Raw genomic sequence first — 13,644 nt, 5'->3', positions numbered from 1 at the left:
GAGGGGCAGTAACAAACCACAGGCAGCTGTTACACAAGGTTGCATTATCAGGACAAGAGGAATAAATGCAAAATGCTCCTGGAAGGCTTAGCTTCTCCAGCAGATAATTTCTTATTTCTGCTTGAGCTACAAAAGATCTCTGAAGAATCATCCAATTTGTTCTATATATACCTCAACTGGTTGTTATTCTTTGCCCTGGAGGGAGTTGCAGATTGTGCATGCAGCCTGTACTTTGTAAAGGGATTGCAAATAGTGGTGTCCCCTGCTTGCACAGTCCAAACAGATGGCATTGGGCAGGTAAAGAGCTATTCTCTGAGAAATGCTAGCTATGAACAGCCTCTCAAACATTAATAATTTGAGAAACACAGCAGCAGAAATTAGATGTAAAGTGACATAAACGACTTCTAGAAGATACCATTAGTTAAAAAATGATGCCCATGGAAGAGTGGAAAAGCACAATCCCACAAGCCAGCATGTGCTGACCCAGCCCACCTGACAGACATCCACAACATGAGAAGCTCACTGAAAACACAACGTAGCAGTTAATCTAGTGAGGGCAACCAGGCCAGATGTTTTGCTTGGATGCTGTTTGTGGTTTTATTGCCAGCTGCTGTATTCCAACCTGCAGCACCAAGATGGGGGACTGCGGATGAACACAGAAGCAAAGATAAATTTGTTTTTAAACGCATCTTAAAAGGGAGGAGCATGGTAAGGAATGAAGGATCTAAGGGTAATGGAAAGTACAGCTCTTCATCTGTAGGTCAATTTTTATTGCATTTCAGATCAGCAATCGTGCATATCATTATCTGGTCAGTTTTATTGAATCAATTTGGCAGTCTCAATACAGTGTCTAATGCACAGAGGGAAAAATTTGAAAGACTGAAGAGATTTAGGAGTCTAAGTCCCGCTCATTATCAGTGGAACTTCAACTCTCTGAGGAGTTAAGTGCTTTTGAAAATGGGATGCGGTCTTCTAAGTCACATCCACACTTTTGAAAATATTATCCTACTTGGCCACAGCACAGTGTGATGCTTGCTGGTCTCCTTGCTGTCAATCATGGCAGAAAGGTCAAGGACTGAGTGGCTCACAGCAATTACTGGCTTATGAAATTCTCCTCTGCTTCTTCTCAGAACAGTCCCTCCTGTTGAGAGCAGGCATGTTGGCAGGAGATGATGTTGTAGAGATATATAGATTTCAGTGGTGAAACAGGGAAACCTGTTGTCTCAAGAAGGCACTGTGGTATTTTCCCCAAGTAAAAAGATGTTTAAAAATGAGAGATGTACAAATGAGTACAATGCAGAGGCAGGAATCAACGAAAAGAAACATTGGCAGATGTGGGAAGATGTGATGTGCCACTGAGACAGTGGAGTCTATTTTCCTGTAAGTGCCAGAACTGCAAAGGAAACCTGCAAAACTGTTAAATAAAATCAGGGTTTAAAAAGGAAGGGAGAACTGTCATTTTAATTAATGCCAGGAATAATAGGTATTTTATTCTCCTCTGATTAAAGTGGTTATGGAGACACAGGGCTACAGAGCTGCTGTGGCCACCAGTGGTAGTGTTGCTGTTGGTACCAACCAGCCTTCAGCTTCCTTGATTGGGTATGTTCAGGATCTCACCTCAGGGTGTGTGTGTGGCACATCTCAATTCCATATCCTTTAGTCCAATCCCCACGTTTCATTTTATTCCTCTTAGATTCCACTTATCTGATCTCATCAGAAGTTTTCAATGAGCCAAATGAGATCCATAGTTTTAACATAATAAATTACCCCAAGCTCCCTCTCAAGATCTTTGTCCTTCTCACATGTTAAACAACTGCTGTTCCTTAAGAAATGCTGGTGAGTCAGAAGCTGTGGTGGGGCTGTGGTTTGACCCACATCCTATATCCCCAGCATCTAAGACATCAGCTATTCAGCACAGCCCCTGTTCTATTCCATAGATGTATTCCACCAGCAGGAAGTCCCCAGCCAGCAGGCATGAAACAGGAGTGAGCACTAGGCACCTAAACACAGAATTCTGTGAGCCCCTGCTCCACCTGGATATGTCCTTTTGTCACCAATAAGCTCCTATTTGACTTATTGGCTTTTATAGCTGATCTTCATCTATCCAAATGGTTTTACGCTGCTCTTCTCCGATCCTGTCTTTTATTGTTCGGATGAGATCTTCAATACTGCTCCATGCATCGGCCTCTACAGAGGCATAAAGACACGGCAGAGCTTCCAGTTCTTTCTCCTTAAGACGGCACATACGTAAAAACTCATCTTCAGTCTCTGGCTTTGGCAATAGTTTCCTGTATCAAATGAATGGACCAAAAACAAATGTATTAACACTTTAAGTTAATCCTGTAGTCCCAGCTGTCCCATCAAGAATTTATTTCCTATTGACTATGCAAGCAATAAAAGCAGTGGAAAATACAATTACTCCAGGTCTATCATCCCCTTACCTCCACTCTGACCCCAGCGAGAAATATTTGCTATGGGGAAACAATTTATAAGGAGTGAATGTAGGGAGAGTGCAAGCGTTTATGACCTTTCCTCTTCCAGCTAGCATTACCTTGAGAAATGCTGTGGGAGTGCTGAGCATGGAGAAAATCAAATATTCTTCAGTCTTATCCTCCCACAGTGCTCATTGCTATCAGTGGCACTGAAAGAGTACTTGATTTGGGGAATTCCTACTTTCTCAGGTTGTAAGATTTCAGGGAGGAGTCAAGGGACAAAACAGTGCACACAAAAGTACCAGATAAAGAGAGAAGAGGTTCTTTACTTCTCTCAGTAAGAACATTATTGGACTTGAGAATTAAGCACTGAAAAAGACAGAGTACCTAATATGCAAAAGGTTTGATAATGTTACCTGAACCTCTTGATGTTTTTCTCTGAGACTCTGATGAAAAGAACAATAGGATATATCTTGGCTTTGATTAAATCCTTTGTGCAGCTTATTCCGGCTTCCAGGAGACAATGCTTGTTCTAAAAAACAAAGTCATAACACACAGTCACAAAGGAACATTCATTGCTGTGGAATCTCGAGATAAAGGTATCCATACCTTATGGGGTCAGCTGAAAAGCTCTTCATTTACCACTGTACTGATTTAAAACCTTTTAATCAAATATACATTTAAAGTCCAAAGTCCTCCTAGGGGTTTAAAACTAGTCAAATAACAGCTGAGCTTAATAGCTTTCTGAAAAGGTTTAAAATAGAAATGGATTGATCTAGAGATGAAGAGTATGATCAAATACCAGTTTTGCATAGATACACAAACACACATAGTTGCCCTTTATTCAAAGAGAACATCTACTGCAACTAGTTGTGAGAGAAAAAAACATCACTTTAATTCTCCCTTTTCCATGCTGTGCATCAAATGCACTCCGTGTAAGATCTCTGTCTGACATTGTTATCTTTGTACTGTACAGCCTTGTGTCTGTGTCTCAGGCTATCCTTTCTTTTGTCCAGGCCCTGTATCTCTTATTCTTTCACATATTCATATATACTTATGATATGAAAAGGAAATGAATAAGGGATGAAGCCAAGAAAATGAAAGGATATTTTGCTGCATCAATGTGGGTCATCACAGGGAATGAGCGAGAATATAAAAGGATGTGGCTGAGAATAAAAAAGAAAAGGAAAAGCTAGAGCACAAATAAAAGCCATTTTGGGGGGGATAAATACAAATCTGAGACTGAAGGTTGGCAAGAGAGAGAACATGCAATGTGAATTGGTCAGTCCCTTATTCAAGAAGAAAACATACATTGCAGAGAGTGTCACAGACAGCCTACCGAGAGGATACAGAGTACTCTAAGCACCTTGGCAGTGACAGCCTCAATATTGGCAGGTATGATACATTCATACATGTTCGCATTCTTTTCTCTGCTGAAGATGATGGTCTCCGTTCTTTGTTTCCTTAAAAACTCTTCCTTTGTTACAATATCTGGAAAGAAATGAGAACAAAATCAAGGTAACAACACAGAACACCTAGAAAACTATCCCATAGTGTTTCACACAGGATATAAGGATGGTTCAGGGAAAGAGCAGCAATGAATTGTCTTAGCAGCTGCCTCATTTCTTCCATTGAATTCAATTAAAGCCTAATCTGATCACAGCTGAGCATCCCAGCTATATCCTGCACCAGCGAGTCCTTGGGCAATTACTACAACACTATGAAGGCATTAAATTAAAACAGTAAATACAATTCCCATGCCTAATGTTATATAGGAACATTTCAGGGCTGGATGATGCTGAGAAGCGCTAAAAAAAGGAGGTCTCTTCGGTATAGGCTCCAAACCCAAGGATTCAGTGTTCCAACATTTGTGTTTAAAGTTACAAAGAATTTGGCTTAGGTTGCAGTGTGTGGTACTGGCCCCCTTGTGAATTGCAGCTCTACATCAAAGCTTTTGTTTTATGTTGCAAGACAGGGGATATTTATTATAATACTTAACTTTTCAGTTTGCCTGGGTAACTGCAAGACTGCAAGACTATGCGGTGGGTATTCAGCATTAGTGTAAAAACAAAACGTCAGCTATGTTTAATGCTGCGTTGTATACAATCCTGCCCTACAGCAATCACTGGACTGCATACTGCTTTAATGATAAATACTTAGCATGGAAGAAAATCAGTTTCCTTGAGCAGATCAAATGCACAATCTTCACAGCCTTGAATGAGCTAGAATTGTAAAGTTGCTCTAGGGAAGATATTCCTCATAATGGAGAATACGAGAAACAAATTAATCGAAATTTCACAACGCCTAGATACGCAGTATGCAAACTGTATGCAAACAGAAAGAGCACTCCCAGCAGTTCAGTCTCTGAGGGGCATCCTAGCAACCACACAGCATACACACGGGTAATATTCACAGACACAGAACCTTGTGACCATGTGCACTGGCTGTCTCAGAAACATTCAAATATCTCAGATATTCTCAAACAGTAGAATTTACAGCTACACATCGCCCTGATGTGACTTGAAGTCCCTCAAGCAGCTATCACATGTGAGCGCCCCTACTTGTGCGCGCATACATATGTTCTTGTTTCTAACACTGAGGGTTAACAGTCGTGGTCCTCTTTTATCCCATTACCTGGCTTGCATATGTTGAATTCCAGGGCACCTCCAGAGTTGAGAAGCTTCTGCACCAAAGTCTTAGCAAGCATGGTGGGGGTGAAAAGTACAGGGCGCCTGCGCTCACAGTGGATTGGTCTCACGAAGCTATAAGGAATCAGGCTGAGCCTCTTATTGATTTCATTTTCAGAATCCAAATCTGAGTAAAGAGCAAGACATTTACCTTCTGGTTTCCTCCATCAGTATTTGAAGAAAAAGAAGGAGAAATGACATGCTTAGTCATACATGCATAGTTCTTTCTCTTTTGCCAGGGTTGTCTTTACTGTATATAAAGTAGTATGATGTCCAACCTAATACTAAATAATTCAAATACCTTTTGCTTTCAAGAGGTGATTTCACAGTTTAACTTGCTTAGGGAATCTTGCTGCTTATTAAGCGGACTTATTTGAGTTAAATGCTTTTGGACAAAGAATAAGAAATCACCTAAGAAGAACTGCCAACCGAACAGGGAGTTTCAGTGTCCTAAACTTGCCCATGAAGGCTTAATGCTCCAATCACTTACAGTAAAATCAGTTTTGGTCACAAATGCTGTTGAATCTTTGCACAGAGTGGGCCACAGATGCCAATAATAGGAAAGGTCTATGATGTTTTTCATAGCCATGCTGTTAAACCAGCCTTTTTATCAGTGCTATGTGTGTAAAAGCTATTACTATTTTATATCCATACCTTCCAGTTTCTCAGGCAACACCTTCTTTGCTTCAGATGAGGTCCGTGCCACACCAGAGGGCCAGCCAGTGACGATACGGACTCGCTCATTGCTATTCATACGCTTGTATTTGTTTTCAGACCTACTGACAAACTGAAAAAGTGAACAAAGAGATTTGAACCTCATTTCTTACATTATTTATTCTCCCATGTATTCATCAGCCCACACTTTTTATCTATGAGGTCTGAATTTTCTATGTCTATTGAAGCCAAGACTCCCATGGATCTGTTGACTGAATTCTAAGGCTCTTTAAATATCATAGATCTCATTCAGAGCCTTTGTTAATCCCCTTTGGGATTTCTTATTTTGTTCTCTGCTCTTAAGCAGCATGTTTTTTAACTCACAGAACTCCCTGCTACCACCAGTACAAGCACTGATGTATCCACAGCAGAGTAACATATCCACTCTGAGTATTTGCACAGATCCATCACGGGTTATACCCAAAACTCTGCCTCTTTCTTTGCTGTGCCAGAGAGACCTAAAGCCTCCCCAAAGGCACATATTCACACTGAGAAACAGGGTGCATACTTTCATTTCTCATCCATGTTTCTCATCCATGTCTGGATATATCTATCCAAATATAAATTCTTCCTCCTATATTTGCTAACTTTCACAACCATCTCCCTTCACAAGACTTTTATCTTTCACCCACAGTCTCTGTAATGCTCAGAGTCACTGACCTACAATTAAAGGACTATTTTCTGATTGCACCTTATCTCACAGAACCTTGAGGATTTGGTCTAGCCCAATGTATTTTTCCTTGTGATTCAAGCAAAACACATTTCTGCCTCTGGTGGCAGACATGTTCGATTCATCCAGCTAAATCAGTAATGGAAGGCATGCAGTTGAACACCCAACTTCACAAGAGCAATTAGAAGACACAAATCCAGTAATCTTTTTCATATATTAAATCTCTTTTTGATAGGAATAAATCCTGATACAACTGCTATAGGTGAGGTGGGGTTTCTGGGGAAATCAGGATAGCTTGAGAATATCTGGACATGAGAACCTGAACATGAACATGAGAAACATCTGAACATGAGAAATCTGAACAAGAATCTGAACATGAGCTGGCAGCATGTGCTTGCAGCTCACAAACCGACCATAACCTGGGCTGTGTCAAAAGAAGCATGACCAGCAGGTCAAAGGAGGTGATCCTGCCTCTCTGCTTTGCTCTTGTGAGACCCCACTTGGAGTATTGTGTGCAATTCTGGTGTCCTCAACATGAGAAGGACATGGAGCTGTTGGAGCAAGTCCAGAGGAAACCACAAGGATGATCAGGGGGCTGGAGCACCTCCCATAGGAAGATAAGCTGTTCAGCCTGGAGAAGAGAAGGCTGCGTGGAGACCTCATAGCAGCCTTCCAGTATCTGAAGGGGGCTACAAGGATGCTGGAGAGGGACTCTTTATCAAGGGTTGTAGTAATAGGACAAGGGGTGATGGGCTCAAACTTAAACAGGGGGAGTTCAGGTTAGATATAAGGAAGAAGTTCGTTACTGTGAGGGTGGTGAGGTACTGGAACAGGCTGCCCAAAGAAGTGGTAAATGCCCCATCCCTGGCAGTGTTCAAGGCCAGGTTGGACAGAGCCTTGGGCAACATGGTCTAGGGTGAGGCATCCCTGCCTATGCAGAGGGGTTGGAACTGGATGATCTTAAGGTCCTTTCCAGCCCAAACCATTCTATAACTCTTTGATTCTATGATCTGCTGCTCAAATCTACTATTTCAGACATTGCATTGAAGATTTGACCTTATTACCTGTAATATTTGGCCCAGAAGAAAGCTTGCTCTGGAGAGGCGAGGGCTGGTTTTTGGGTCGCTCTGTGGTGCAGGCTCCTCTGGCTGCAATGTATTCTAGTGAAAAATAACAGGATTTTTTTTGTTTTATTTAATCTCATTCAAGAAACAGAACATTTAACATTTCCAATGAAAGGATAGTGATAAATTGATATCTATCTGGAATGCAGTGTTCTAAGCAAACTGTAGACATAGCAGGGCCTACAGTGAGTAACACCACTTCTGTTACTGCTCTTCCACATTCCTTTCTGCACAGGAGACTGCTCTCCACAGCTGCAGAAAGAGGTAATTTCTGCACCAAGAAACAGCATGCAAAGCTTCTGCTTTAACTACCATCTCTGCCAGTGATCTCTATCCCTTTGATCAATGGGGACTAGAGTACAGAAGGAATGCATGACACTTAACCTTGACTGAAATCAAACACATGCATTGGCTACAGTGTCTGCAAATGTTTGTCTCCCAAGCTCTGATAGTAACTTACGGTAACTAATACACCAGGAAGTCAGTTTTTAATTATGTAAGGAAGGAATTCTTGGGTCTAAAGAAAGAAAACTCAATTTACTTTCACTGAGGGAAAAGGAGAAATTGGCAGGGCTGTTGTGTGTGAAGACCTGATAATCCCACTTCTCTCCATAGCATATAGGTTGGAAGAGACAGGTCTATCTAATATGGGACAATGATAGCTCTGTGGATTAGATACTTGCTCACAGTAGGAAAGAAATCATTCTGATTATTGACTTCAAGGATACAGCTTCTTCCTTATGTGCATATGAAGATGCATTAGGGGCTTACAGGCAGAGAAGAATGAGAAGGATTAACTGTAACACAGAATAGATATTAAACTTTTAAAGCGTATTCCCTCATAGCTGGAAGGGTTAAGTGTGCCAGCACTAGGTGCTTTGCCATGGATAATATTGTTTAAAGCAAACATAAGTTGCCCATTGGCTGACATAATCAAAACGTGGAAACAGGACTTTGTGTAAAATTAACATAATGAAGAACAAGTAGCAGTGGAGTATCAGATGTTAAAAGACCCTGTTTGTAGCTACTTACCCGAAGTGCCCAAAGGGTATTATGTGAGCTTTCTGTCTCATCTCTGCTCCCTCTGTGCATCAACCGCTGCAGCTTCACCAAAAGAAGTTGCTGGGCTCTGAAAGACAGGATGGAATCACATAGATCAAGATATCTTTGAAAACATTCAGAAGAAAGCTGGATTGCAGTGGGTCTGTGCCTACAGAAAAGATTAAACAGAAATAGCAGTGAGGACTGACTGAACCACACAGTAACACAGGAACAAAATAATGAGCAGGACTGCAGTACAGTTAAGGATTAAAGAATCTCCATGGCATATTTTCCTATGATACTTTTTGAAAAGCCCACATTATTCTTTCAGGTAACATCTGGAGTCTCCTGTCTAAAGCTTTATAGCTATTATTACAGTTTAACATCACCAGGCCTTATCTCAAAAAATTAAGACATATACCTATTTCCTTACAGCAGTTATTAATACAGAACCACTGCTCTCAGCCATGGTCACTCAGCATTACACTGACCTGCTGTAGTTGGGAATGGTCCCCATTTCCAGGTCTCTGTCGGTGAACAGATCAACTCTGGCACACAGCCACTCATACCTCCCCTGGTACATGGTGTCAAGAATATGAACAATCTCATCACATTTCACTGACAGGGAACAGCAGTCCAGCTGGCTGGAGATGTTCAGGTTCAAGCGGATATGAAATGAGTCCCCCGATGTGATCAGCCCTTCTTCCAGCTCCGACAGCAGTTTCCTGTAACCTGCAGCAGTGAAGAAAGGGGTGAAGCATCATCACTACTGGTCAAACCTCAGTACTGCTGCATTCCTGGGCGTCCTCGTGGAGAAACACACAGCACAAACTTCTGAGGCTCCCCTGAGAGAGAGTTTATATTTCCAGAGTGCTTGTTACACTAGTTACCACAAGGTTATGGACCTGCACCTTAAAGACACCAATGGGGCATTGATTCAGAAACAGCTCGTGCTGCTGGTATCAGAATCTGTGAGAATTTTCTTATTATATTTCTAATAATATTACTTTTAGGTAACTCCACTTTCAGTCCTTTACATGACCTGTGAACAGAGAACTTCTCATCAAAGATGCACACACAACTATAGCTCCATCCTGTAAGTACAGCTTGAGTTCTACCACCAAGTTTAATGACAAGCTATTCCCTGTATTATTATTAGCTGTAATTGGTACTCCCATAATCAATTACATGCTATATGTGCAGTTGACTGATGCTCAAAACCGCAATAGTGTTTCCCAGCTTTGAAACCATGAAAGAAAATCAAAGACATCACTTCCTGTGTGATCTATGGAGCTGAAATTCTCTAACCAGCATTAAAATAATAATAAAAACCAAACCCTGCAAATTTATATACGTCAGTAAAAAAATGGATCTAGGAATGTAATTTTTGATCCATAACCTGAAATTATCATTACAGGCCATGAACACTAAAATCAAATTCTATTCAGCACACATGAACTCCAGCTGCTAAAGATAAAGGCACAAAGGTAATAAACAGGGCAACTCCACCAGGTAAATGCTAAATTGACTTCAGCTCATTCAGCTCACCGCATTGTGTTACAGAAAAATGCATATAAAAATAAGCTTGAGTGTGTTTTGTCAGTCAGGTCATTATAGGCCCACCACGGAAATTCTTGAGTCCTGTAGTGACAAGCATATGGGCTTTTTTTTGTTCTCAGTCACAAAGCTAAAAGCTGGAGCAGCTACACAGAGTAGCTATAATTAACACCAGTGGGCATGCTTCAGATTTGTACCAATACAAAGGACATTCTGGTTCTGTCATTCTCATCCAGACAAGTTAGTATAATAGACCTGGGACTATTGGAGATGAGAAATACTTTTGGTCTTACCTTCATGATTTGATTTATACTGGAGTGTTACTGGACCACTGCACCTCTGAATTGTCCAGTGAACTTCTTCCTTTGTGCAAGTATCCAAGGGAACACTCTGATTTTCCCCTTTAATGCAGCCCTCCAACTAGACATGAAAGAAATATTACTCTCCAGTGCAGGTTCAATCTCTGAGTCAATTATACCATCTTTTTTTAAGTGTCATAATCTCTTTCTGATACTTTGCTATCAGGATAGAGATTTGACAATCCCAGTAATCCCAGTAATAAACTGTGCAGAAATATAAGATTTAGGGGGTTTTCCCCCTTGGAGGCATTTTAGTAGGAAAATGGTTTGGGAACATTGGCAATGGAGAGAAAACTAAGCAAAGAGTAACTTAGCAGAAGCACCTGCTTAGGTGTTTCAAAGGGGCTGTACTGTACAATACAGCATTAAAGAAAACATCTGTTGCTCTAATTTCTTCCATGCAGAGCTACTGTAAATTGCAAAAGTGTATGTACAGATGACTGTAAATACTATTATCCCGTGCGTTCTCAGTCAATAGGAGATTTTCTTCTGCATGAATCATATGCTTTGTCATTAGTACAAGATGAAAGAAGAAACAAAGTATGGTATAAGTGCATATGTGTGTAGGTGGACAGACATCTAATAGTGTTGATTACTTTATGCTCACCAGTAGGATTTGGTGTCCCTCCCGAAGGCCTGCTTTCTCTGCAAGTGATCCTGTCTTAACAGAGCTAATAAAGCTCCCTTTATCATTGCCCCCAACCAGAGTGATTTCCGAGTTGAGGTTGTCTCCATTCAGTGTTACACGCTGGACAGTATGGCAGGAGTTTCTGATGCGACCAACTGATGTGACAGAGGGACGAAAAGGTCTGTGTTCATGAGAGGAAGTAACAGTCAGTTATCTCAGGTACAGCTACCACTCCAGAGTTAAATGTGTATATGATAAATGAGAGACATGAATAAACTTTTAGTGTTATCAAGCACTAGGATCTAAGGACTGTAAAAGAAATCCCTCTCATTACTGCGTAAGTTCTAGAGAAGAGCATCTCGACAGCTTTAAGTACTCTGACATGACTGGGTAACTCAGGTGTATAACAGTACCCAGCAAGCTGTGGCAGCAAGATGACAAAAGCACAAGGATAATTTTAAGCGTCTTGAACATTTTGTCTGGCTTGAAGACTTTGAAAGTTTAGGATGACCTTCACTTGTTTACAGTATATGAAATGGCTCCAAAGTAACGTTACACTGCTGCCAATATAAAGAAGTCAACTGCTTCCAACACAGGAACAGAACTTACACTGCTGCCAATATAAAGACTACTTAGTACAGTATCATTAGATTTTTGTATCTAACAACCTGTGACATCATATTCCTGCCACAATATCTTCAGTCAGTATGGAGGATCTCTATCTACCATAGCAGCTTTTCCCCATGGTCTTTGCCTAAGGTAGGTAAAACTGGCATCTCAAATACCTTTCCAGAGAGAACTTTCTAAATATGGAGTTGACATGCTCAAGCTCGTAGGCATCCAGGCCTTCTGACTGATGAGAAGAGGAGGAAGAGTGCACTGAAGGAGCTCCATGTGACTGCCTGTCATGACTGTCATCTGAAAAGAGTAACAAGAATGAAAATGAATCCTAGAGTGACAACGATGGAAAAGGGGAAAATGAATGTTTGATTGATCCCAGCCAAGGCTGTAGGAGGAAATTCCTTCTCCCACTTGGTTCTTCAGGAATAAGTGCTTTTTCATTCTTACCACCAGCTGATCCTTTGTTTTCTTTTTACAACTCTATGACTTGATTTTTGTCTCAGACTATGTGTCCCATCTTAATTAGACCAGAAGTTAATTATCTGACAGTATCTGTAGGTGGTGAGCTAATCACATAGATCCCTCAGTCAAACTTTATACATCATTTTGCTTACCATCCAGCTCCAAAGCATCATATCCAAAGCTGTCATTGTCCTCTTCAACCAGGCTGGAATTAAAAACAAAGCATGGGGGTGTTGGTTGATGATAAACTGAACATGAGCTGGCTTCAGTGTGCGCTCGCAGCCCAGAAAGCCAACTGTATCCTGGGCTGCATGAAAAGGATCGTGACAGCAGGTCGAAGGAGGTGATCCTGCCCCTCTACTCTGCTCTCATGAGACCCCACCTGGAGTATTGTGTGCAGTTCTGGTGTCCTCAACATAAAAAGGACATGGAACTGTTGGAACAAGTCCAGAGAAGGGCCATGAGGATGATCAGGGGACTGGAGCACCTCCTGTATGAAGATAGGCTGAGGAAGTTGGGGCTGTTCAGCCTGGAGAAGAGAAGGCTGCGTGGAGACCTCACAGCAGCCTTCCAGTGTCTGAAGGGGGCCTATAGGGATGCTGGGGAGGGACTCTTCATTAGGGGCTGTAGTGATAGGACAAGGGGTAACAGGTTTAAACCTAAACAGGGAGAGTTTAGATTGGATATAAGGAAGAAATTCTTTACTGTAAGGGTGGTGAGGCACTGGAATGGGCTGCCCAGGGATGTTGTGAATGCTCCATCCCTGGTGGTGTTCAAGGCCAGGTTGGACAGAGCCTTGGGTGCCATGGTTTAGTGTGAGGTGTCCCTGCCCATGGCAGGGGGGTTGGAACTGGATGCTCTTAAGGTCCTTTCCAACCCTAACTATTCTATGATTCTGTTCTACAATGGAAGAGAGAAAGTGGTTCACATTCCAGCTTCAAGAGATTTCATGAAGTTCTAAAGGAGAAACTTTTACTGTGGTAAAGAAGAATGTTGGAGGTGTTGCACCAGAAAACAGTGCAGCTGCAAAAAACAAGCCAGTAACCTATTTGTGAGCCCAGGGAAGATGCAGGAAGGTGGCAGGAAGACACAGTATGTGTTGCCAACATGGAAAACATAAAGCAGCAAGAAGGTCCAGAAGGAAGAATTGCTAACATCAGTGAGGGAATGAAGATTTTGCTGAAGTCAAAACGAAGCTGCTGACTGATGGGTTCATATGTGTGACTTATACCACACCTGCTTCAGCACTGAGATGAATGGTTGCAATGTGTCTGCTGTATATCTACTGCAGCGGGGTTTTTTGTCCATGAGAGATCAAAAACGTCAGCAGCTCACTGATGGACAGAGCA

At 41.6% G+C, this 13,644-nt stretch overlaps 1 protein-coding gene across 3 annotated transcripts in view; it reads right to left on the bottom strand.

Annotated features, from left to right (window-relative positions):
• Positions 1–749: 749 nt before the first annotated feature.
• CARD11 (caspase recruitment domain family member 11) overlaps positions 750–13,644 on the bottom strand; it is a 61,829-nt gene continuing 48,934 nt past the window's right edge. For all 3 annotated transcript variants that reach the window (XM_062613571.1, XM_062613572.1, XM_062613570.1), the window contains exons 13-24: positions 12,448–12,500; positions 11,998–12,130; positions 11,192–11,393; positions 10,519–10,645; positions 9,160–9,400; positions 8,660–8,756; positions 7,568–7,663; positions 5,774–5,906; positions 5,067–5,246; positions 3,799–3,923; positions 2,849–2,964; positions 750–2,288 (exon numbers count right to left, since the gene is read on the bottom strand). In XM_062613571.1, the coding sequence (XP_062469555.1) occupies positions 2,084–2,288; positions 2,849–2,964; positions 3,799–3,923; positions 5,067–5,246; positions 5,774–5,906; positions 7,568–7,663; positions 8,660–8,756; positions 9,160–9,400; positions 10,519–10,645; positions 11,192–11,393; positions 11,998–12,130; positions 12,448–12,500 (1,708 nt within the window). In that variant the 3' untranslated portion in view covers positions 750–2,083. The remainder of the gene's footprint in view (positions 2,289–2,848; positions 2,965–3,798; positions 3,924–5,066; positions 5,247–5,773; positions 5,907–7,567; positions 7,664–8,659; positions 8,757–9,159; positions 9,401–10,518; positions 10,646–11,191; positions 11,394–11,997; positions 12,131–12,447; positions 12,501–13,644) is intronic.

Source organism: Pezoporus occidentalis, unplaced genomic scaffold (assembly GCF_034315485.1).
Source record: "Pezoporus occidentalis ecotype Australia unplaced genomic scaffold, CSIRO_AGI_Poc_V1 ctg169, whole genome shotgun sequence".
NCBI lineage: Eukaryota > Metazoa > Chordata > Aves > Psittaciformes > Psittacidae > Pezoporus > Pezoporus occidentalis.
The sequence above is the reverse complement of the archived record's forward strand: the minus strand, read 5'-3'. Positions and strand labels throughout refer to the sequence as shown.